Source organism: Dipodomys merriami, unplaced genomic scaffold, assembly GCF_024711535.1.
Source record: "Dipodomys merriami isolate MVZ:Mamm:240054 unplaced genomic scaffold, mDipMer1.0.p SCAF_6, whole genome shotgun sequence".
Lineage (NCBI taxonomy): Eukaryota > Metazoa > Chordata > Mammalia > Rodentia > Heteromyidae > Dipodomys > Dipodomys merriami.
In genome coordinates this window covers 57,457,827-57,483,663 of record NW_027206179.1, presented here as the reverse complement: position 1 = coordinate 57,483,663, position 25,837 = coordinate 57,457,827, and the positions used below count along the sequence as shown (strand labels likewise).

Sequence of the window (25,837 nt, the reverse complement as noted above, 5' to 3'; positions counted from 1 at the left end):
AGTTTGACTGCTGCATAATTTATTCTTAATCTCATAAGTGACTATCTTAAAAAAATAAAATAAAGCCAGCACACTACTGCAAACTTACCAAACAGAGCTCACTACATTGATGAAGTTAAGTCCAGCAGAGTTTGCCATGACCTGGGTGGCTGTGGTCCCTGTAGTTATAGATGTTACCATGGTGGAAAGAGGAATGGTCGTTACAGGCATTGCCTGGCTCAGAGACCTTTGCTGCTGAGCAAACTGAGTTAACAAAGTGGGCTGAGGGGTGAAGCCTGAATCTTGGGGAGTAAGGGTGGCTGAAGGGGTACTAGGAGTTGAGCTCTGGGCATCAGAAGGGTGTGGGGTCGATGAAGGGGTTGGTGTAGGAGTAGATGGCTTAGGAGTTCCAGATCCTGCTCATTGAGAAAAATAAAAATTGCTAGTTTGTTATAAATGGCCAGTCCTTTTTTAAAATAAGGTTAATGGAATCTTACTTAGCACTGACAATTTGTTCCAGCTTTTTTTTTTAAAGCAGTTAATTGCAAGTGTTAATTTCTACACATGATTCATGAGTGTTGATACACTCAATTACAATTAAGGATGCAGTATATCAACTACAACTCCCATCAGAAGATGCTGTTACAGTGACAGTAAAAAATATACATTTGTATTCTACCACAAGACCCATTTAAAAGATAGTTTCCTACATGCTGCCTTTGGCCTAAAAAGTTCAAAAGGAATTCAAATTACGTTTTGTTATTTACAATTTCACTAATTCAAGACTTCTTTTAAAAATACTGCATAACAATCTGAGATAAACTGTGAACATATTTAATAAGTTATATATGGTTAACATTCATATTTGGCACCTACATATACATGTTTAATTCCTAACACATCAAGTTTATCCTGATAAATTTACAAAGAACAGTAATAAAGCAATTATTTGATAGATAATACTGCATCTTTAACAGTAACTGTGTACTTCTGCTTAAATGTAGAATGTATAGAAAATCTGTTGTGAATGAAGTATGCACAGTTTATCAATTTTTTAAAAAACAAAAACAAAAAATAAAAACCAAAAAAGTAAAACCAAAGCTCTTGAGGTGTTTTCTTTTTTAGCTTTCATGTCCTGCAGAAAGAAAGGAAAGAAATGTGAATGTCCAGAAGCTGTCACTCAACCCTTACTTAAAAGTAACAACTGTGTTCAGTAGATGACCATAATCTATACCCACAACATAAGAAGTGTGAATAAGGCTTTCATCAGAAAATTTATATTTTTCTTTGTGCAAAACAAGAAGGCAGAAAAATTACACCTTTTGAGCTATCGAGATGAAGATGTTTTTATCTAATGCGAAAACTATCCTATCACTGTGCAGTGTACTAAAACTTTCAGCACACATTATCTATAAAAAAATCTAAAAAACTGGATATTTTCCCCCAAACTGTAACTTAAAATATTCAGATATTTGTTACTGTGAAGAAATTCTCTGAACAAAATCTAGCATTGTTAAAAAAAATGTATCCCGTAGTAAAAATCACATTTTATTATCTTCAGAGTAATGCTTTATGATCATCACATTTTAGTAACTGACAACTTATTAAAAAGTGTAGAAGTGTTTTGGAGATACTGCTTTCTGGTTGACTGTATCACCACCTTGGAAATTAGCTGGCCTCTTACATATACAAATAAAAAATCTGAATCAGCAGTTCTTTGAGCATTTTTTCATACCAGTCACATAATTCATAAAATACAAAGCAACCTATGGTACAATAAAATAAAAATAGTTTGGAATCTTATTACAAGAGTAACTGCAAGATTATTTTTTAAAGGAGATGTATAGGTTGCAAGTCTAAAAGGAAGGTATACACAAAGTGCATACATAGATAGAGAAAAACATACAATTACAATAAGCACATAATACATACATAAATAAGAACTCTGCTCGAAACCACTCACAACTTACATATTCTGGGTAAAGAGTACATTGAGCACATTCAGATTTCACTATTCACAGGTCGAAAAGCTGTCTTAAACACTAATACAGAAGCTTATGACAATTTTAATGAAGAATTTAAGTTATAACTTACTTTGTGATGAGCTGGCAGGTGATAGGGCAGCTGGAGAAAGCATACTAACTTGATTGAGATCTACAGATGACTTTCGAGAAAGACTTGGTGGCTTAGAAGATGGAGGAGGAGTTGGAGATTTAAGAAAGCTGCTGGCCTGTTGGGGTGTAAAATAGTTACCTAGGAGAAGAATATGAAAATGATTCATGGACTCAAGTTCAAAATTCAGTAAATTGTAGGAAAAAAAAATGAGTAAAACTTCAAAAAAGAGATTGACTGTATGACAATTCTTACTCTAGATTATTGAACATTAGGCATTTTAATACCTGAGGAACTACTTCCTGAGCTTGTAGGAAGTTTGATAGGTGGAGGTCGATGCTTTATCCCCTTCCCCAAAACAGAAGATTGAACTGACAGGGTCTCAGACTGCTAAAAGAGTGATAGTAAACATACTTGTTAAAACTGAAATCAATAGTACTACATAGAAACAACCTATCACTACAAAGTATTCTTAGTGGTCGATTATAGACTGAATAGTCTAAATATAACAAATAATTTCACTGGGACCTATGAAATACTTAACACTCAAAGGATGAGGGAAAGAATTTTGAATAGGAGAGAATCGGAGTGAGAGGAGCCAAAGACTTAAAAGGCAAAGCTTCTACCTTCTTCTACCTATCATTTCCTAGAAAGTAATGCTTGAACCCAGATGACTAGTACACAGATATGTACTCTTTTCTATCATAAAAAGATAAATAGTAAAGTTTAAAGTAAAAACCAAAATTAAAGATTCTCTCTACATTTCAAAATATGATCCTTAACATCTTTTAAAAAAATAAGGTACAAAAACTATACATACTTCCCCTTCTTTCCCTGGAGAAGGCTGACTCAGATTGGCTGAACCACTAGAGCTGTGTGACATCTTGACTGGACATTTAGCTTCATTCTGGACCAATTCTTGGTACTGATTAACTATCCTGAAGTATTATGGAAAACAAGTAAGGAAAAGTTAACCTCATTTTATATCATTTGAACTCATGGCCTTGAACTTTCCAGGAGGTGCATAATCACTTGAGCTATACTCGTAGCCTTCATCTTTTTTTTTTTTTTTTGTGCCAGTCCTGGGGCCTGAACCTAGGTCAGAGTGCTGCTGCTGAGCTTTTTTGCTCAAAGATATTGCTCTATCAATTGAGTCAGAGCTCTACTTCTGGCTTTTTGATGGTTAAAGAAATAGCGTGTCAAGGGCTTTCCTGTTGGATTTGAACTGCAATCCTCCTGCCTCCTTTAGTAGCCAGAATTCTAGGTGTGAGCTACTGATAAACTTCATAAATATTTTTATTCAAAACAAAACTGTAAATGGTTTTATAATTCTATGAAAAACCATCCTTGCCCCCCAAATACAATTCAGTTCCCCTAAATCTCACCCTATGAAAATGATATTTATAGTTTTTTATACCATATTCTTTTCTGGAATTAACTGGATTTTAAAGTTGAAAGGGTAATTTAAGATCTAATTTTACTTCTGAGGTTAGCATATTAAATCATTTCATGTTCAGGCAGTCAAGTGCATCATGAAAATCAAAGTATATGGAAGGGGTGACATTGTAGTAGGGGTTCAAACTCAGGGCCTGGACCCTGTCCCTGATCTCTTTTTGCTCAAGGCTAGCACCCGACCACTTTGAGCCATAGTGCCACTTCTAGTTTTCGAGTAATTAATTGGAGATAAGAATTTCTTAATGATTTTTCTGCCTGGGCTGGCTTCAAACCCTGATCCTCAGATCTCAGCCTCCTTGAGTAGTACAGGCATGAGTCACCGGCACTCAGCCAGCAATATACTTTTTATCTGACTTAGATGCATTTAAAAAATTTTTTTTACCTCTCAGCATCAGTCTTTGACCCAATAATGAACCTAAAATGTTAGAGAGAGAAAAAAACTATTAGATAAGAGTGTTTGAAGAAGCCCTGGGATTAAGTGTTTGAGGAAGCCCTGGGATTACTTCTGAAGAAATTCCAAGTATTACAAGTATTATTCACTTTGACAAGTGCTGGCCATATTACTAAATCACTAAATTACTATGGCTTTTGCTTTCCTTTATTTTAATCTTTGAACTTGCAGGTTATTCTTACTGTTGTACTACATACAGAACTTTAAAATATTATTTTATACAGAGAATACATGAAAGAAGTATCTTTACCAAATCTTTAAAAAGGGTCTGACTTCATGACTCTTAACAGATTATAATTATTAAAATAATCTTAATGGATTATTTATATTGTAATTACCAATTTGAATGATCATCTGTGGAGGAGCTGAAATATAAAATGTAAAAAAATACTTGGTTAATGTAGCTTAAACTTTTAATTTTACACTTATTAAAATATAGAAGAATGACTAAAAGATAACAAATCAGGCAACATTTCTAAGCAATTCCTGGATAATGGTAAACAACTCAATTCTCTTCTTGGCAAGAAAAGTAATCTGTTGGTATTTTGGAGAATATATACTTTGTGTTCCAGAGAAGACAATAAATTTAAAATAAGCCAATATACTTTTAATGGGAAGATTTTCAGTACAGGTAATATTAAACATGGGTATTTTTAACATTAAGTATATTAAATATTTAGTACCTTTAAATTTTTAAACATTAAATATATTTCATAAAAATAAAAACGTTAAATAGACTAATATAGGTAATCAGAATATCTGGAATTTGTGTTGTGTTAGCTGAGGACTTTTGTGCTGGAGCTTGAACTCAAGGCCTAAGCACTGTCCTGAGGTCTACTGCTCAAGGCTAGTGCTCTACCACTTATGCCACAGATCCACTTCTGGTTTTTGTTTTTGGTAATTAATTGGAGATAAGAGTCTGATGGACTTTTTCTGCCTGGGCTGGCTCAGATTTCTGCCTCCTGAGTAGCTAGGGTTATAGGCATGAGCCAGTAATGTCTGGATAAAGAGTTTGTTTCTTACAGGCACTATGCACTTGCTCTTAAAATCTACTTTTTCTACTCTAATTTGTATTAGTATTAATAAATTAACATAGATCTGGCCTAGTCTTTTACTGCTGAGCTCTTTTTTAAAGTTTTCTTCTTTCCAAAACAATATCAACATCAAAAGTAAAAGTAACTAGAGGTACCCTGTACTAAATGTGTGTAATATATACATTTCGGAAGGCAAATTATATAAACTGTCAATAGCAAAACATACCAAAGTATCCTTCAAAGCAAGTATAAAAACAAATCATGGGGCTTCTAAAAAATGTAATTATTATCTTAAATCTCAGACAACATGGTAACTATGACTTACTCATATCTACTGCCAAATGTAACTGGCTAATTAACCAACAAGAGTCCCCAAGGGGACATTTTTATTCACTAATGAATAAAAATTAGTAGTTTAAATTCGTAGTTTAAATTAATTCTGGATGCCTGAGTTTGTCAATAAAATGTATTAAACAGAACTCACTGGGATGGAGACATCTGGCTGTCATTTTCTTCATCTGCTTTACATGGCTGTATTTTACCATAGTAAAGTGGATCACCAAGTGACTGCAAGATGGTCAGCTTTGTTTTTTGATACTGATTACCAGTTTCACATTCAAATAAGTAATCATCTCTTATGTCCTGAAAAAGATAGAGCATCTCAAAGAAATTCTCAAGTAAGTAATCAGAATTAGCAAAACTCAGGAATAAGTGACACATTAACTTATGTCTGGCAATAGGAAAATAAGCTGCCATTCATAGACTACAGAAATGTTTAAGACTTAGTAAGAATAAAACTCAGATGGTTCTTGTACCAGGGAATGAACTCAAGGATACCACTGAACAATTCTGCTAGCCCTTTCTACTGGTTACTGTTGAGATACGGTCTCACTTTATGCTTTGGTTGACTTGAACTATGATCCTCCTTACTTGTACTTCTCTTGTGTTGCTGGGGATGACAGCACAAACTGCTGCACCCAGCTATTGGGCTTTCCCCATAGCTGGAAAAACAGGTGCGTCACTACCTATTCACTGACTGAGATGCAATCTTGAGAACTGTTTTTTTGTTTTGTTTTTTTTTAAACCTGGCTTAGCCTCAAATCTACATCCCCGGATTTCTGTTTCCCTGGTAGCTAGGACTACAAACTTGAGACACCATATCCAGCAGGATGTTTCTTTTTCTTTTTAGAAAAAACAAAACAACAAAGCATTAATGTCCACTATGAAGTATGGATATACCATTTCATGATAGTAAATCATTTAAACACTTACTGAACACGGTTAGCAGCACTAAACAAGTAGTGCCTCATGCAATCCTTGCCACATCCCAATGGTGGGCACTATCTCCATATTACAGGTAAAGGATTAAGTGACTTGTCTGGGGTCCTGTAGCCTGTAATCCAAACCCTCATATTGTTCTACCCCTTCCATGTCTCCAGTGCTATATAGGATTCTTTTTTTCATACTACTTTGGGAATGAGAGTGCCAATGGAATATTAAACTTGAGAGTAATAAGGTGGGATTTCATACACTTGACATATATATTGCATATATTACATGACTTTCAATATAAAACTTTTGAAAGCCAATCTATTTTTTTTATTAGTCTTGCCATTCATATAAAATATCCTATATAGAAAACATGTCATTATTTTGTCCCCAGGGTTCATCTAATTTAATATATTATGCCAAATTTTGTCTAAGTTACTGTTGTAATAAAAAATAGAGTATTTTCATTGAGACATCCTTGTAAGAATGTCCTCGTTTAATACAAAAAAACAAATGTAGTTCTTTTCTAAGACAAGGCTTCCTATGTGGTCCAGACAGGACTTAGATTAGGTGTGCACAAGGAACAACTAATGAAGTTAAAATTATTCTATTTGTTAAGTTTGAGGCAAAATAATTATTCCTTATAAGAATTCACTACATCTTCAAGAATTTTTTTTAATCCTACATTAAAAGCACTGTATTTTTAATTAAAAAAACTGCAAACCCATATTAGAAATGGAGAATGGGAAATGATCACTTACATGGGCTGGCCAAATTGTTGGTTGTGAGTCATCAGATTTGATAGACTTTTCCACTTTAGCATATTTCTCCACCTAAATAGGCCAAGACACCAGATAAAATGGAATCAGTATACTGACTAGAGAAGAATTGAAGTAGCTGAAGAATATAAAGCATAGCTATTAACCCCCAAATTCTTGTATCACTAATGTTAGCAACTCTTGTGCTTAAGTAATTTAAAATTTACCTGCTATGTAAGACAATCTGTCAATTAAGACAAGTTTAATAATAAAAAATAAAATTAGCATCTGACTGTATACTAAATAGTTGCTTTTTCTGGACAGTGCCCTTTCTCACATTATAAACTGACACCACATGCTCTTAAGAGACTTTCCTTCAGGGAAACTCAAACGTCAGAGGTAATGGCAGGATTCTTAATAGAACAGAAGTAGTGGTAACAAAGTTGGGAAGAGAATATAGAAGACATAATATTAAAGTTGATTCAAATTTTGAAATCTTTGTCATTTAGGCCATTTATTTTGTAGTATGTCTAAGGAATGTGTACAAATGAAATGTTGTCATGTGCTTGGTAGCAATGATTTTTAAGAGTAGGGAAAGTATATAGTTCAGTGGCAAGGAGTCTGTGCTTCACCACACAAAGCTCTGGCTTCAAACCCTAGATCAAAACAAAATGAAGCAAAAGGAATCCAACCAACAAACCCAAAACAACAGAAATTTAGATTCACTTGAGCACCTGTTAAAAGCACATTTTTAAAATTTAAAATTTAAAAAAATTTTAATATCCCTCTGCTAGAAACCCTTATGTAGGTCTGAACTGGGAATTGAAATTTGTATGTTTATTCTATGGCAATCTTCTGACTGAACTAAGTTGATAAATTATTTTATTTTTATTTTTTTAGTCAGTCGTGGTCGGCCTGGGTGCTGTCCCTCACCTTTTCAGCTCAAGGCTAGCGCTCTACCACCTGAGCCACAGTGCCACTTCTGGTTTTCTGGTAGTGTATTGGAGATAAGTTTCATGGACTTTCTTGCCCGGGCTGGCTTTCAACTGTGATCTTCAGATCTCCACCTCCTGAGTAGCTAGGATTACAGGTGTGAGCCACCCGTGCTTGGCTAGCTGGGAAATTATTATTATTATTATTTTTTGGTCCGGTCGTGGGGCCTGAACTCTGGGCCTGGGCGCTGTCCCTCAGCTCTTCAGCTCAAGGCTAGCGCTCTACCACTTGAGCCACAGCGCCACCTCCGGCTTTTTTCTTTTTGCTTATGTGGTGCTGAGGAATCGAACCCAGGGCCTCAGGCATGCAAGGCAAGCGCTCTACCACTGAGCCACCTTCCCAGCCTAGCTGGGAAATTATTATTAGGACTTTGCTACTTACATTCTGGTTCTTGGGCCTAGCACCACTTGTAAGCTTGTGAAAATAGCAGCCCAGATTTGCTGAGTGGGAATTTACAATTTAATAAGCTTTCTAGGCAACTCATTCAAGTATTAACATTTCAGAAGAACTGCTTTAGATATTTACCTTGCCCTCCTTACAATTTACCCACAACATCTATTCTTATGCTATGTTCCCTTAGGAGCATATAAGTTTCAAAATGATAATATGACTTACTTCTCCAAGTTGTATATAGTCTATTTATACTTTTGGTTTTGTGCTTTGCAGAATTATCTTTAAAGGATAGTAACTTGCTCTTTGCATGCAAAAAAATATGTAACAACAATTATAAAGAACTGGATGAACCATAAACCAGAATTCAGAGAACATCAGGAAAATATAAGATCTCTCATCAAAATACCTTTATATCTAATCATTTATAATTATGTATATTTGAGATTAGTAAAGAATAAACTTAAGGTTCCTAGTGGTGGTCATTACTCCAATATTAATCTTTAACCAGTTTCAAGAAAAAAAGCAAGTAAGAAAATTATGAAGAAAAATTATGGAAATGGGCTGGGAAGGTGGCTCAGTGGTAGAGTGCTTGCCTTGCATGCATGAGGCCCTGGGTTCGATTCCTCAGCACCACATAAGCAAAAAGAAAAAAAGCCGGAAGTGGCGCTGTGGCTCAAGTGGTAGAGTGCTAGCCTTGAGCTGAAGAGCTGAGGGAAAGCACCCAGGCCCAGAGTTCAGGCCCCACGACCGGACCCAAAAAAAAAAAAAAAAAAGAAAAATTATGGAAAAATCCAGTAACAGGCTAGTTATATTACATAATGAACACCACATTTTTCTAATTTTCAAAATATTTCATTATGCTGCTCTAAACTCTGAACTCTATTCAAGTGTTATGGCCTTATATAACAATGAAAAAATGTACTGGTACTTAAAACAGGAAGTTGATATTCTTAAAAAATTGTTTTTAAGAGGAGATTCTTTTCTCAAAGTACCAGCTGATGGTAAAATTAGAAACTGTCTATTTAAAAAAAAAGAGAATTTCATGAATTGACTTACTTCTACTTCAGATGGCATGACCAAATTACAGGGACTACGCTTCCACATATCTACACACTGAAAAATAAAAAAGCAGTGTAATTACACCAAAACATTCAAAATAAGACAAACCTTCTGACACACTTAAGCTTTCTTTAAATTATGAACAATACATACTTACATTGCCTGCTTTAGAGATTTTGAGGTCATAATGCTGACCTGCCTTTCTTTCCTTTTTTTTCTGTAAGAAATCAAGTAATTTCAGCTGAGGTGGAGGGGGACAGTGAGAGAGATCCTGCTGCCGATTCAGGGAGGACCTGGAGTACCTCTTGAAACACCTGCAATAGTAAAAATCTGAGTTCAGCAAAGCTAACTGACTTATAATATATATGTTTAAACTAGTAAGTATTAAATATGTAATTAAATCACAAATATTTATAGAACACTACCACATGCCACGCAATGTCCTAGGCACAGGTGAAGTGAAAATTAATATGTCAGACCAAATTCCCATTACCATGAAACTGATAGTCCAGAGTGGAAACAATCATAAGTAAACAGGTAAGATAATTAAATTCAGAGTTCAGAAAACACTATGCAAGAGAGGGGAAAATCCAGTTCCATGATGAGTAAGTGAAAGGGAGGACTACATGAGAAAAGGGAGGGAAGAAAAGGACTGAAAAAAAAATAAGTGAGCTAAGACATGAATAATAAGAAATTAGCTATAGGAAGTTAGGAGAGAGGAAACTTGTTTCTGATCTAGGCATGCAAGAAGCTGAAAGTCAGCAGGATATCTGAACAAATAAAAATAGGTCCACTTGAAAACTGGTATATCACTAGCTGCACACAGTGTTACATACCTGTAATCCCAGCAGTTTAGAGGCTGAAAAGACCAAGAACTCAACGCCAGTTTAAGCTACGTAGTAAGACTATTTCAAAAAACTAAGAGATAGGTATGAAGTACTTACTAGCATTTGCAAGTCATTGGTTTTCACCTCTAGCACCATCAAAAGGAAAAACACTACAAGGTTCTATGCTTACTATGCTTAAACAGGATTTTTATCCTATATAAGTAGATCTGTATCATAAAATTTGAGAATGCAGCTAATGAAAAGTGCCCACTTTTTTTCTGGTGCCAGTTCTGGGGTTAGAACTCAAAGCCTGGGTGCTCAAGGTTAGCACTCTACCACTTGAACCATAGTTCTACTTCAGCTCTTTGCTGGCTAATTAGAGATAAGAGTATAATAGATTAGGCTTACGATAAAATATATAAATATATATACATATATATATATAAAGGAAATGTACCCAAAACCTGATTCACATAATTGCAATCCCTCTGTACATTACTTTTTGATAACAATAAACTAATTTTTAAAAAAGACCATAATAGACTTCCTGGTCTGGCAACAAACCTTGATCCTCAGATCTCAGCCTCCTGAGCAGCTAGGATTTACAGGTATGAGCTACCAGCATCCTGCTTAGTGCCCACGTTAGAGCTGCAGCTCCAGAAAGCAATGAAGTTATTCCTTCTGTTGATATTTTATCTTGATCTCTTTTCAGTTTCTTTACTGTTTTGTTGAAACAGTACTTTAAAATATTATAGAAAAATTCATTGCTTCACTAGACTGGAAAGAACATTAAAGAATCATAATGATAAAAATCTTATTTTTTAAAGCTCTCTAAGTTTTAAAATATCTCCAATTAAGAGTATTTATACTCAGGCTGGGAAGGTGGCTCAGTGGTAGAGAGCTTGCCTTGCATGTATGAGGCCCTGGGTTCGATTCCTCAGCACCACATAAGCAGAAAAAGAAGCTGGAAGTGGTGCTGTGGCTCAAGTGGTAGAGTGCTAGCCTTGAGCTGAAGAGCTGAGGGACAGCACCCAGGCCCAGAGTTCAGGCCCACAACCGGACACCCCCCCCTCACCCCCCCCCCCCACAAAAAAAGTATACTCAAGGAAAATATACAATAAATAGAATTTAGAGGTACTTATGATACAAGTATGAGCAATTACCGTTTCATTGGACGAGTATTCATCTTCTGCCTGTTATAGAGCAGTCTGTTTGCAGTGCAGGCTACTGCTACAGAAGGATCAAGACACAGTGGTTCAGCTGTAGCCAGAATCAGTTGGCTCTCAAGCAACAGCTTGTCTTCCTGAAATGTAAAAGAGCATATATACCAGACATAGGATTTTTAAAGAGTAATCATACATGTCAAGTATATATATATTCCCTGAAACTACTATGCTAAACACTATAGTAAAATGCATAAATTCTAGCTTCCAACATTAGCGTGTAAAATTCAGAAACTTCACATCATCAAGAAAATTCTAATGGGAATCTAGTAATTTGTACTAGATTTGTAATTTGTATATTGTATTATATTGTGTATTGTATTTTGTAAGTTTTATATTGAATTCACAAACTGCTTTGTTAAATGACAACTTTTTTTTTTTGGTCCTAAGTTTGAACTCTGGGCCTGGGTGCTGTCCTTGAGCTCCTTTTGCACTCTATCACTTGAGCTACAGCATCATTTTCACCTTTTGTGATTAATTGGACATAGGAGTCTCACATATTTTCCTGCCCCAGATGGCTTTGAATCATGATCTTCAGATCTTAGCGTCCTGAGTAGGTAGGATTACAGGTGTGAGCTTGGTGCCTAGCTCTGGCAACTCCTTTGTATATCTATTTAAAGATAATAATAATAAAAAAATTAAAACTAAATCCCCAAACCAAAAAACTAACCTGGGTCCATTTATGGTTATCACTTGTTATTGAATGAACATCACAGATTAAAGTCTGGAATAAAATTTTAAAAATTAATGCATACTCATATGAACATTTGGAAACATTAACGAACGAAAATCCCACTAAAAAAGAAAATTAAGCCGGGCGCTGGTGGCTCACGCCTGTAATCCTAGCTACTCAGGAGGCTGAGATCTGAGGATCGCGGTTCAAAGCCAGCCCGGGCAGGAGAGACCGTGAGACTCCTGTCTCCAATAAACTACCAGAAAACCGGAAGTGGCGCTGTAGCTCAAGTGGTAGAGCGCTCGCCTTGAGCTGAAGAGCTGAGGGACAGCGCCCAGGCCCAGAGTTCAAGCCCCACGACCGACAAAAAAAAAAAAAAAAAAAAAAAAAAAAAAAAAGAAAATTAAACATTCCATACCTGCATCGTTGGTCGTAAGAGAATGTGCCTGCTCTGGTAACCAGGAGACTTCATATTACTCGACTGCCTATAGTCCCGTATTTCTGCTATGACGCACCCACAGTGAAAAATATTAACCTGTTTTTGAGGAAAAACATTTACGTTTATGTCATTTTTCAAAAGCCTAAAAAAGTGAAATTTATATTGAAAATTTCACATTCTTTTTTTTTTTTTTTTTTTTTTTTGGGTCCGGTCGTGGGGCCTGAACTCTGGCCTGGGTGCTATCCCTCAGCTCTTCAGCTCAAGGCTAGCGCTCTACCACTTGTGAGCCACATTGCCACTTCCGGCTTCTTTTTCTGTTTATGTGGTGCTGAGGAATCAAACTCAGGGCTTCATGCATGCAAGGCAAGCGCTCTACCACTGAGCCACCTTCCCAGCCCATATTTCACATTCTTAATAAACTTTTTCCTTAGCAAAGTTCCCAACATCACTGGAGTTAAGTCAAGGAAGTTAAGGAAAAAAAGAATAAGGCAATGATTGCCAAAGCTGGCTATTACAAAGTACAGACATAAAGGCCAGTTTCTAGCCCCTACCTTAAAAAAGCTTCATAGAAAAGAAGTTCCCCTCCCTTCTTTCTTTTCCATGTGTGTCTGTGTGCCAGTACTGAGGCTTGAACACAGGGCCTGGGTGCTGTCCCTTAGCTTTTTCATTCAAGGCTAGCATTCTACCATCTGAGCCAGAGCTATACTTCTGAAATTTTACTGCATAACTGGAGATAGAGTCTCACAGACTTTTTCTGCCTTAGCTGGTTTTGAATCCTATTTGATTCTCCTATCTCTGCCTCTTTTTTTTTTTTCCCCCTAGTCCTGGGGCTTGAACTCAGGGTCTGGGCACTGTCTCTGAGCTTCTTTTGCTCAAGGCTAGAATTCTACCACTTAAGCTACAGTGCCACTTCCGGCTTTTTATGTTTATGTGATACTAAGGAATTGAAGCCAGAGCTTCATTCATGCTAGGCCAACACTCTACCACTGAGCCACATTCCCAACCCAGTATCTCTGCCTCTTGAGTGCTGAGATTAAAGGTATGCCCTACTACACCCAGTTTTCCTTCATAAAGTGAGATTTCAATTGATAACCTAATTCCTCTAATAACATTTGAAGAACTGAGTAACTTGTACATTTTGCTGCAGTACATAGGTTAAAGTATTCCACAATAAACCATTTTTAAAATAACAATGCAAAAGGTGCCATTTCTTGTTCTTAACACTGCTGAAAACACTGGTAAAAATTAAATCTCACAGCCAGGCATGGTAGTATATGATTTGTTATCATAGGAATAGGGCGGTGGAGGCAGGAGGTTCAAGGCCTTGTTAGTTCAGGGCCTGGTTGGGCAATATAACAAAACCCTGTTCATGTCTCAGAAAAGATTAAATGTAATTTAACAAATACCAAAGTTATTTGTTTCTAGAAATATATATACATATATATATATACACACATACATATATATTAGTGGCATAACAATATATCATATATATATAACAAATTTAAAGACTATTTTAATTTATGTATTTGAGATGTTTCTTGATATTTTGAAATTCCTAGGCTCAGGATATCCTCCTGCCTCAAGCTTCTGGGCAGGTGGAGCTACAGGCACATACCACTGTGCTAGGCAGGAACTGTTTTCTAAAAATATTTTGTATATTTCAATTATGTTAATATATATTTATATTGACATTTCTTTGTAGGCAGGACACTAGAAAGAAGAAATGTTTATACCTGAGATTTTTCTAGAAGATCAACTAGAATAGGAGGTAATTCTTCTGCATCTAAGTATTCAAGCAACTCTCCTTCTTCATAAGGTAGTCGAATGGTCTCAGAATCTTAATTTTTAAAACAGAAAGTTTATGGCAATGTTTAGGAAAACCAAAAAGTTTAGGTACATAATATAAATCAAAAACAGTTTTTAAAGAAAAAAATAAAATGGGCTTTTCTAATGTCCTTCTTTACTTAAGCCATATTACTGAAAGACTTCTTAAAAATAAGCATTTTAGACCAGAAAGGGAAAAGCAGCCTAATATATTATGGCAACACATCTGACATAACATTACACTTCAAATCACAGCCATCAGTTATCAGAACATAAAACTAATGATTTACTGCACATTAATCACATCTGGAAGATAGATAAGATGGTACTTCATCTAAAAATGTTTACTCTCAGAACTAAATTCTGTTGGTGTTATACAATTATTAACAGAAAAATTCCTAAGTGAACTCATTATAGAACTCTTATGGTTATCCCATCAATGTTTTAGATCACTGTAGAGAAATCTAGGAGTATACACAAGGATCTTTTCAGAAACAAGAGAAATATTTTAATATATAAAAAATTATTAAAGGTTCCAGACTCAAAATACAAAATGCAGCCAGGTACTGGTAGCTCATGTCTGTAATCCTAGCTACTCAGGAGGCTGAGATCTGAGGATCATGGTCAAAGCCAGTATGGGCCGGAAAGACTCTTATCTCCAATTAACTGCTGGAAAGCTGGAAGTGGTGTTGTGGCTCAAGTGGTAGAGCGCTTGTCTGGAATTGAAGAACAGAGGGACAGTGCGGAGGAGCCCAGAGTTCAAGAACCACAACCAACCAAAAAAAAAAAAATTCAAAATGCAGTACATCTGAAAGTTTCTTACAATATCTCTGAATACAAGCAGCAATAAGCATAGTAAACAAAATTTGACAACTATTTAAAAATCATGTCTTTTATAAGCTGACCTAAAAGACTATGAATTAGAATACTTTCCAAATACCTGTTCAAGAAGGATAATCATACATACTAAAACAATTTCAAACATTCTAGCAAAAGTCACAAGGAGAAAAACTGAGGATGAGTCTCCTTTTATTCCTAAATCAACACCGAGTAGGTTAAAAAACTAATTTGTACAGGAACATACCCTGCTCCTGGCAATTATTATGTATACTGTAGAGGTCTTACCTGATCCATTTTTTCCCCTGAGCATCAGAGAATATCCCTCATTTCCTGGGTAGAGATTGACCACCAAACAGGACAAAGTTTCTTGCATAACAAGCTTTTCTAACAAGTTCACATTTCTTCTTAATTTCTGCTTTAAAAAGAGGCAGAGCTCATGAAAATAATCCAATGTAACCTTGAAAATGCTACAATTTCACAAGATCTGAATCAATCTATCAGCATTTGTTCTATATTGTAATCTCGAAGAAGATTATGTAATACATTAAAGTATTATGAGGCAGCAACGTAAACTTAATTTTTATGTAATACTATGGTCAATGTAGATTAACATCAAAATTAAAACCGGAAATCCTTAAAGCAATAAAAATACTAAATACCTAAGGCAGAAAGCAAAAATATTTTTAAAAACTGTCAAATGTAAATATGTAAAATACATGTAAAAGTACGTTAATGAAGAGTTGTAATTTAGATAATTTTCTGTAAATTCAGTATATAATAGCTTTTTAGGAACCATCTTAAAGGTCCATCAGGAAATTAAATGTCCATAAATCAAAATACACAATTTAAAAATATATATGATATAAAAGTAGCAATTCCTTCATATTCTTTTAACACTATTTTTCAATTATATTTTTAGGGCCCAGACTGGAACTTGAACTTGGTACTCAATGGTTGGCACTCTACTAAATGAGCCACCCTTCAAACCCCTCCTTTTTTAAAAACAAAAAAACACAACCCCCTCCCCCAAATTTCCTAGATTTTACTTGGAAAGATGTTTGAGTCAAGAATACTTTATGCAAGATCTGAAATAAACCAACACTGTTTTTTGTACCTTATACAATATTACGATACGTTATATTTAACATGTTAAAATTGAACATAGAAATGATAAATTCTTCATCTGTCATTGCCATTGAAAAATTTTTAAAAATCGCAACTTTTTAACTACTTTAATGTAAAAACCAAAACAAATCACAGTAAAACAAAAAACATAGCCAGTAGCATAGGTTTATAACCCTGAGCACTGGGAGGCTGAGGTAAGAGGATCAGGAACAAAAATTTGAGGCCAGCCTGGTTTACCTAGTGGAAAATGTCTGGAAAAAAAAATTAAACAAATTCTAAAATTGCAGTGCAGGAAAAAATGTTTCCAGAATTCTGACTCAAGACAAAATTAGATAAATTCAGAGTATGTGTACCGCTTCAAGAAAACAAGTTGTGGCTGGAGGAGAATGATGGAAGAAGTGACTGATCAAGATGCATTGTGCTCATAAATGGACACGTTGAATTGATATCCCTTTAATTATTGTGTGTGTGTGTGTGTGTGTGTGTGTATGTGTATGTGTGGGGAGGAGGAGTGATAAGAGAGAGAAAAAGAGAAAGCAAGCAAGCAAGTTGGTTCTTACTGAGTTCACTCCTGTTAGAGCAGAGGTTGGAGCCTTTAAAGGGTCAGACATAAAATGCTGTGGGCCACATGCGCTGTGGTTATAACTTCCATACTTGAATGAAATATTTGGCAGGTGGGCAGTTTAAAATCTTTATAATGGAAGAGTCTCACCTATCCTAGTTGTGTCTGTGAGACAATGGATAGGGCATTATATGGATTTTTGAAACAGTTTCCTGAGTATATACATATTTTATATGCTAAAAATTTAATGCAGAAATCATACTGTAAGATTTATAAAATTCTTTTTTTTTAATGTAAAGACACTAGAATTACAGGGTTTTTTGTTTTTTTTTTCCTGGTCCTGGGTCTTGAACTCTGGGCCTAGGTGCTATCCCTGAGCTTCTTTTGCTCAAGCCATAACCCTCAGATCTCAGGCTCCTAAATAGCTAGGATTGCAGGTATGAGCTATCGGCACCTGGCCAAATTACACTATTTTTTGCCTAAATTAATGACAAAAGAATCTCATAGAACCCTTAAGGTCCCAGCCATGAATTTATTTTGAGATCAAATTTACTTTTTATTACCATACTTGAATTTCCTGTAGGTCCTGTAAAATCTTTTACTTTCCAGTCAAATCACCATGAGTTATTTTACTTGTATCTTAAGTACCTTTGCTCACAACGTTCTAGTAAGATATTCTGTTACTCAGTGAACACCATTCCTTCACTCCTACCTAGCAAGTTAGTGGTACCTAATGCCACATTTAAGACCTGGCACAGGATCTGGACCAGCTGAAGAACTAACCAGAGTCTGAGAAAAAAAAAAAATGTTAGTTCACGTACAAGGATATAAACCATTAGTTGCTTGAAATAACTCCAATCAAATTTTCTTTTACTATATACTTTCAAAAAGCTACAATACAATATAAAAATTATACTTACCTTAACCTCTGGTTCTTTTTCACATTCTTCAACATACAAGTCATAAAGTTTTTGAAATATAGATTTTCTAAAAAAAAGTAAACAATATACTAAATAGCAATGTTAATATATAATTATGATGAAATGTTGCCTTTTTTCTTTTTTGGTTGGTCGTGGGGTTTGAACTCTGGGCCTGGGCACTGTCCCTCAACTCTTCAGCTCAAGGCAAACATTCTACCACTTGAGCCACTCTACCACTTGAGCTCAAGGCAAGCACTCTACCACTTGGCTTTTTAGTGGTTAATGATGAGTCTCAAGGACTGTTTTACCTGGACTGGCAAGCCATGATCCTCAGATCTCAGCCTCCTGAGGTACCAGCATCCTGCCAGTGTTTTTAATTTCTTTAGATTTGGAATATTTGTGTATAACTCATTTGGATGGATCACAGTTTAGACACAAAAATTAGTTATTTCATATTCACTTATACAATTATATTGAAGAAAATTTTATGCAACATTTCTTTTTATTTTGCCTCACTATTATTAGAACCATTTGTAAGATGTCAGATGCAATATTTTCTACTTCAAAGTCTCATTGCCTCCAAAATTTTCAGACTTTGGGTTACTTTGGGTTTACAGATGAGGGATACTTAGTCAATGTATGGAAAGATCCTAGGCACATTTCTAACCGAGAGTCTAGCAGCAATAGGCAATGGGTTAGAAATATCTTAATGAATCCAAAATATTATCAACGAATCCAAGATATTATCAATTAAACATTCATACCTTCCACTAGATAGGTATTTCCTTTTAGGAGGTCTCTGTCGAGCACTTTCAATGATATACTACGAGAAGAAAAGTTTATAAAAAGTTTGCCTTTTGTTTTGTGCATGGACAACTATATTAAGTACTATATATCTAAAATAGCTAAAATAGTCACTTAAATCACTCAAGTGGATGACACGTTAAATTATACAGTGCAAGAAAAAAATTCCTTAACTTCTAAATATATAGTTATAAACAAGTGAAAAACTGCACTGATTTAACACAATATTATTGTTATAAATTGTTATTTCACAAGACAGAAATATACTCAATGCTTTATTGCTATTAAAAATGTGCTACTGTATTAAAAATTGTACATTCAATTGCAAGGATTCTATGTTTCTTAGTTATTTTGGAGAACTTCTCAAAAGCAGAAAAACAATTTTAAGTATACTGCTGAAAGAGCTTTCACATAAACAGACATTCTTATGTAACCAACACTGTAATCAAAACAAGAGTATTTCCATCACTACAAAACTAAAATATTAATGTATTCCTTTGAAGATAAAATACAAAATTCTTCATTTTTCTTAGTTTCTAACACCAGTACTTCAATGTATAATTTAGTCATGCCTTACCTCTGCACGATCCAAAGCTAGTTCTAAAGCTTGTTGCTGTAAAAAATAAAGTGTTTTTGGTTAGTTATTTACACAAAAAATAATTTACACAAAAATAATTATTTTTTGCTGAAATGTCTCATTCTCCTTTTTTTCTCTTTTCCAACACACTGTATGATCGAGGCATGTAACAAGAAAAAAAAATATGACTGTTTGGGGCAACTAATCACAACAAACTGGACAGAAAAAATGGTGTCCCCAGCTAGTATTTGTTGAGGCAGATATGTCTTCAACATTTGGTCACAATCTCCTTCAAACACCGGGGAGGGATATCATAGATACTGTAGATACAAAATACAAGGTGAGAACAGAATCTGCTGTGACAACTTCATTTTTTCCTCTAAAAACTGGGGCATGGATAGATTGGCAAGGTCCCAGGAAGTATTTCCTGGTTTGTATTACAGAATAGGGTTCATTAATTCATCATTGTTATCAGTGTTTATTTACTATCAAGTATCTTATTTATTTTGCAGTACTGGTGTTTGAATTAAGGGCTTGTAGCTGGGTGTTCTACCACTTGAGTGACTACTCCACATCTGCTATTTGTTGGCTATTTGGAGATGAGAATCTATGGAATTTTTCTGCTTGAACTGAAACCCTCTAGATGATATCAGCCTCATGAGTAGCTAGGATTACAGGCTTGAGTCACAGGAGACTGAGTTATCAAATACCTTTTAAAATATCAATTTTAAAATCTAGTTTGAAATAACATTTAATGATATTTAAAATATCAGAAAGTATTCCCCCCTTCACAGGGTTTAACTTTCATTGTAATACTGGGGATTGAACTCAGGGCCTCACATCCATTTGAGCTATGTTGCCAGTGCTTTTTTTTTTTTTTTTTTTTGCTTTGGTTACTTTTTAGATAGGTCTATTAGCATTTTTGCTTTAGCCAGCCTCAACCTGGATTCTCTTAGCTTCGCCTCCAAAGTAGCTGAGATTATAGGCATATGCAACTACACTTCATCTTAGGCTTTAATGTATTTTCTTTTATTGTTCTGTGGTGCTGGGGGTTTAGCTATTCTAGGAAAGTGCTTGTACTCTAGGCATGTGCACTTTCAGTGAGCACTTTAAGCTTTAATGTTTTAAAGGTAAAAGTTAAATCCCAGTTGCACACTAGTGGCTCACACTTATAATCCTAGCTACTCTGAAGGTTGTGATCTGAGGATCAAGGTTTGAAACCAACTCAGGGAAGGAAAGTCCATGAGAGTCTTATCTTCAATTAACGAACAAAAAGCTGGAAGTGGAGGTGTGTGGTTCCAGTGGTAGAATGCCAGCCTTAAGAAAGAAAAGCCAAATGATAGTGTGAACCTGAATTCAAGCACCAGTGTGCACGTGAGTGTGCATTTGTACACATGAACGCATATATACACACACACACATATACACACATGCATAGATTAAATGCTTACTCATAAGGATATTTGTCACTATGAACAGAAATATATTGCTGCTTAAAATGTTACATTAAAAAATTAAAAACCAGGGTATCATATCTAAAATATACATACAACTAAAAAAAATTAAAGCCCACAAAAACAAATCCTCTAAGAAACAACCACCCCATTAATAAGTGGGCTAAAGACATAAAGAGAGACTTCTCTAAAGAGAAAGAATGGCCAATAAATACATGAAGAAATGCTCAATATCTCTATCCATAAAAGAATGCAAATCAAAACAACATTGAGATTCCACCTCACCCCAGTTAGAATGGCCATTATCAAGAAAACTAATAACCAATGCTGGAGGGGATGTGGCCAAAAGGGAACACTACTACACTGTTGGTGAGAGTGCAAACTTGTTCAATCACTCTGGAAAGGAGTGTGGAGGTTCCTCAAAAGACTCCACATAGAGCTCCCCTATGACCCAGGAATCCCACTTCTGGGCATTTACCCAAATAACCACAAACATGGTCACACTAAAGCTACCAGCACAACTATGTTTATCGCAACATTATTCACCATAGCTAAAATATGGAACCAATCCAGATGCCCCTTAGTAGATGAATGGATTAAGAAAATACGGCACAAACACACACACACACACACACACACACACACACACACACACACACACACACACACACGAATTCTATGCTTCCATCAGAAAAAATGACACTGCCCCATTTTTAAGGAAATGAAAAGACTTGGAAAAAAAATCATATTAAGTGAAGTAAGCCAGACCCAAAGAAATGTTAAGTTCCATGGTTTCCCTTATTTGTAATAATTAGTTTACATCTAGGATAATCTTAGCAGATGAGCAGAATAGCTCAATAGCTATATATATATATAAAACCATGTAAGATGATGCTGAGTGAAATGAACTCCATAGATACAAAAGGTTTTTCTTTGTTGTTGCTCTCAATGTTCTAAGTGATTTCTTTTTTCTTTTGTGTTTTTCCTTCTATGGTTTATCCCCTGTTGTCACTGTATTTGATTTGGTACCCTGGGTACTGTATTGATGTTTATCTGAATTAGGGAAGGGAAGAAGAACAACAAAATAGTAAGACAAAGGACAAAGTGGGATATTCACAAGACAGTATGTTGGAAATGATCTGTATAACTTGTGGGGGAGGGGAGGGAAAAAGAGAGAAAAATGAGGGAGGGGATAATAAGTTACACAAGAATTATAATCACTACCTTACTTATGTAACTGTAGTCCCTTGACAATAAAATTTAAAAAAAAATTAAAAACCTGGGCTGGAAGGTGGCTCAGTGGTAGAATGCTTGCCTTGTATGCATAAGGCCCTGGGTTCGATTCCTCAGCACCATATAAACAGAAAAAGCCTGAAGTGGAGCTGTAGCTCAAGTAGTAGAGCACTAGCCTTGAGCTGAAAAGCTGAGAGACAGTGCCCAGGCCCAGAGTTCAGGCCCCACAACCAGAAAAAAAAATTAAAATATCTAAGCGAAAATTATTTGTATTTATACACATCTTCCTCGCCAATGATTCAGAAAATGGCAATAATATTAAAAGTAAGAATACTGGGATTAATGATATAACTTGTAATAACAGATTCAAGAGATGAACCACATATCTTAGATTCTGCACATGACTGCTAAGTAATTTCCTAATTATGTTAATTTATACAGCTAGCAGGAGTTTAATACAAATACTTTTATGGAGACGAAACAAATACAAATTTGAGTATAGCTTACCATTGTGGCATCACATAGGAATCCAAAAAGAAGGGAACTTATATGTGTTGGTCAAGTGAGGTAAAAACCATGTCTTTTATATCAAGCTTATATATATTCACTGTAAAAATAAAAACAACAAACCCCTCATGTTAATATGAATAGAAAAGATTCAATAAATAACAAGAGAAATACTTGAGGTATATACATTCTTAATATGGTTTAATAATCTTCCCACAATAAAATTCATCTATGTTCTCACTGCTGAAAAGCAGTAACAACTAGGTAATAATGCAAAAGGGATTTCAAGTTAAAAATCATGATTTCCTTTTTCTCAAAAATACTGAACATTGTTAGATAAAAGAATAAATGTGTTGACTTATCAGCACTGTAACTCTCACATTTCCTGTGAATTATTCTAAGAGCCTGCCCACTGGTTTCATACAGTTCTTTTCACAAATGATAGAACTCATCATGTCCGCTGAAAGAAAAAAAAAAATCTCTACAGGTATTTTCTCCCTCAATGTCCCAGGCTACATTTTCCAGATAACAACAGACCTTCTTTTCCTGAAAAAAAAAAACTGCTTCCCTGGAATACAGGGGTTCTTATCCTGGCTCCAAAACCAAGTAACCTACTGAGCTTTAGTTTTATATGATGCCTCTGCAGACTCCCATGATTATGATTAACTGGTCTGGAATAGGGTCCAGGGAGCTGCATTTCTGGAGTTTTCTAGGTGATGTTAGAATTAAGGCCCACTGTTCTGTCCTCTCTTCTTACCAGAGATAATATATGTGTATGGAAGAATGAGAAATAGAGCTTACTTGCATCTAATCCTTCAGCTAACTTCTGTATCCACTGCTGCATACACAGCCAAGCTCAAGCACAACTTCTGTTAACAGAAAGTAAGATATACCATGTAAAATTGTTTTTTGTTTTTGGTAAAACCCAAAGTTTAGATCCTTTTTTTGTCAGGTCAAGTAAAAGAAAAATTCAAAAACAAAATCTCCCAAAAGCTACAAAAAAGGGATGCAGGAAGCTAATCTTCTAATACATTACAGGCATCATGTAGACTGCAGAGTTAATCATTAAAAACCAGTGACATTAATTCTATCTTTGAATTGCTCATAGGGGGTTTCAGTTGAATTAGGTAAAGATAACCATTAAATCTAAGATGAGGATATAAGTACTTACAGGTAAAATGTAATTACTATGAAATTAACTTTTAACTAAATTGATTGGGGGGTTGTAACTTTAAATTATTTGAATATAACACAGTAACTTCATTACTTCTTACAAAATACTCTGCCCTATACATAATTTACCGGAACGTGTGAGAAATCATAATTATCACTGGCTCCATTTCTAAGGCACTCAGATCCAGTGATACTCCTAATATCACATTGCTAGACTAGGTTTTATTTTTTTTTGTCGGTCGTGGGGCTTGAACTCTGGGCCTGGGCGCTGTCCCTCAGTTCTTCAGCTCAAGGCGAGCGCTCTACCACTTGAGCTACAGCGCCACTTCCGGTTTTCTGGTGGTTTATTGGAGATAGGAGTCTCACGGTCTCTCCTGCCCGGGCTGGCTTTGAACCGAGATCCTCAGATCTCAGCCTCCTGAGTAGCTAGGATTACAGGCGTGAGCCACCAGCGCCCGGCTAGGTTTTATTTTTGTGCCAGTCCTAGGTCTTGAAATCCTGGCTTGGACGCTGTCCATGGGCTTTTTTGCTCAAGGCTAATGGATACTCTACCACTTGAGCCACAGCTCCATTTCCACCTTTCAGGTGGTTAACTGGAAATAAGAGTCTCAGGGGCTTTCTTGCTTGCCCGGGATTGCTCTAACGCTTGATCCTCTGATCTCAGTCCCCTAAATGGCATGAAATTAGTAGTAGATTAGCAGGAGTAATATTATATAGGCACGAGCCACTGGCGCTCCGTTTGGGTTTTTTTTTTTCTTCTCTCTTTCTCACACATTTTTCACTTTAGTAGGTTTATTTCTAACATTACAATGTTCGGACCACTCAAACCAAAGTTCTAGTTCAAACCAAATTTTAAACTAGCTTTTCCTTTAACCAAAGCTTTTAAAAATTTTATTGATCAAACTTTTGATCATTAAGGATCGATCACAGCAGCATGTGCTCGATCGAACCCCAGACATCTGACTGAATTCCGGACTGTGTTTCAAGTCTGACTAGGGAATGTGAAGAAACCCTCTCCCCCCCCCCCCCCCCCCCGCGACCCTTGCGGTGACAACCGGAGATCCTTCTTAGAGGCACAGGTGTTTTCCAAGTTCAGGCCTCCACGCCCGGGAAACCGTGGCCGGGCCCCGAAATGAATGTCACTATCCAGGAGTTCCACGGGGGTGAACCTCCTCCCCGGCGTAGGACCTTCGGGTCACAACCCCGGGCGTGAACTCCGCAGAGCTTCGCCCACCGCACGGGGTCACGACCCGCCTTTATCCAACATGGACGCAACGAAACCTTCCCCCCCCACCCCCCCCCCCCGCACCGCCTCACCCTCCCCCGAAAGCGCCGCGCAAGATTCCCACGAGTTCCCGGAAACACCGGTGACTGGAACTTCAGACGTCTCCAGGAAAATGCCAAGCGCGGCTCGGCGCCTCCGCGAACGGCCAAGGCCTCCGCCCAAAGGTCCCCTTTCAGGCCTGCAGGGCCCGGCGGCAGAGTTATGCCGTCGCCCTCCGCCCCACAACCCGTAGACCCCTCACAGAAGGTTCGGGAAGCGGCTTCCTCACCCTGCACCCGGTCGAGCCTCGGAGCCGCGAGCCTCCCCCACCCACTCGCCGGCCGCGGTGCACCTGCGCGGGCCGCCGCCCCCGCCGGGCCTCCCGACGCTACCTCAGTCCCGGCCGCAACGCCCACCGCCCCTTTAGCGGCGCGGTGAGACAAAGCTGCCAATCACCTATTCCGGCTACATTCAGCCAATCACCTGTTCCGGAGGCCGCACTTCCGACTGCAGGAATGGGCGGGACCGGTGCTGGCGCGGAAGGGGCGGAGCTTGGATGGAGGGTGCCAAACTTGGAAGGCGGGGAACTGGCCGGAAGGCTGGTACCCGGGATGGGCAATGGAAGCTTGGCAGATTCCTGCCCTACGAGCTCTCCTCGGGTGTGCATAGGAGATGCGGTGCAAACACTGGCGTCGGGCGCGTGGAAAATGGGCGAGAGAGAGAGCTAGAGAGAGAGGGAGGGAGAGTGTTCCTTGCGGTGCTGGAAACTGCAGGGTAGATGGGAGAAAACGTGAAACTTTGCGGGGCATCACTACGTACCTTTACTGGTCAGTCCACACACCTTTCCACAGTAGATCAAATGCTAATGATTTTTTAAATTAACCCC

The 25,837-nt window shown here is 36.8% G+C and overlaps 1 protein-coding gene across 15 annotated transcripts in view; it reads right to left on the bottom strand.

The window, feature by feature from the left end:
- The window catches only part of Supt20h (SPT20 homolog, SAGA complex component), a 36,440-nt gene extending 11,032 nt beyond the window's left edge, over nt 1–25,408 (bottom strand). For 3 of the 15 annotated variants that reach the window (XM_070002929.1, XM_070002935.1, XM_070002939.1), the window contains exons 1-21: nt 25,241–25,337; nt 23,316–23,383; nt 22,515–22,614; nt 19,321–19,356; nt 18,704–18,762; nt 17,940–18,006; nt 15,618–15,747; nt 14,402–14,505; nt 12,645–12,761; nt 12,224–12,277; nt 11,494–11,633; nt 9,661–9,817; nt 9,501–9,557; nt 7,062–7,133; nt 5,516–5,673; nt 4,336–4,362; nt 3,929–3,961; nt 2,912–3,029; nt 2,379–2,481; nt 2,074–2,232; nt 89–395 (exon numbers count right to left, since the gene is read on the bottom strand). In XM_070002929.1, the coding sequence (XP_069859030.1) occupies nt 89–395; nt 2,074–2,232; nt 2,379–2,481; nt 2,912–3,029; nt 3,929–3,961; nt 4,336–4,362; nt 5,516–5,673; nt 7,062–7,133; nt 9,501–9,557; nt 9,661–9,817; nt 11,494–11,633; nt 12,224–12,277; nt 12,645–12,761; nt 14,402–14,505; nt 15,618–15,747; nt 17,940–18,006; nt 18,704–18,762; nt 19,321–19,356; nt 22,515–22,517 (1,901 nt within the window). In that variant the 5' untranslated portion in view covers nt 22,518–22,614; nt 23,316–23,383; nt 25,241–25,337. Of the gene's footprint in view, nt 1–88; nt 396–797; nt 1,115–2,073; nt 2,233–2,378; nt 2,482–2,911; nt 3,030–3,928; nt 3,962–4,335; nt 4,363–5,515; nt 5,674–7,061; nt 7,134–9,500; nt 9,558–9,660; nt 9,818–11,493; nt 11,634–12,223; nt 12,278–12,644; nt 12,762–14,401; nt 14,506–15,617; nt 15,748–17,939; nt 18,007–18,703; nt 18,763–19,320; nt 19,357–22,514; nt 22,615–23,315; nt 23,384–25,004; nt 25,135–25,240 lie in introns of those variants that run through there. The other 12 variants (XM_070002940.1, XM_070002942.1, XM_070002933.1 and 9 more) reach the window with 10 other exon arrangements.
- Nucleotides 25,409–25,837: the final 429 nt, after the last annotated feature.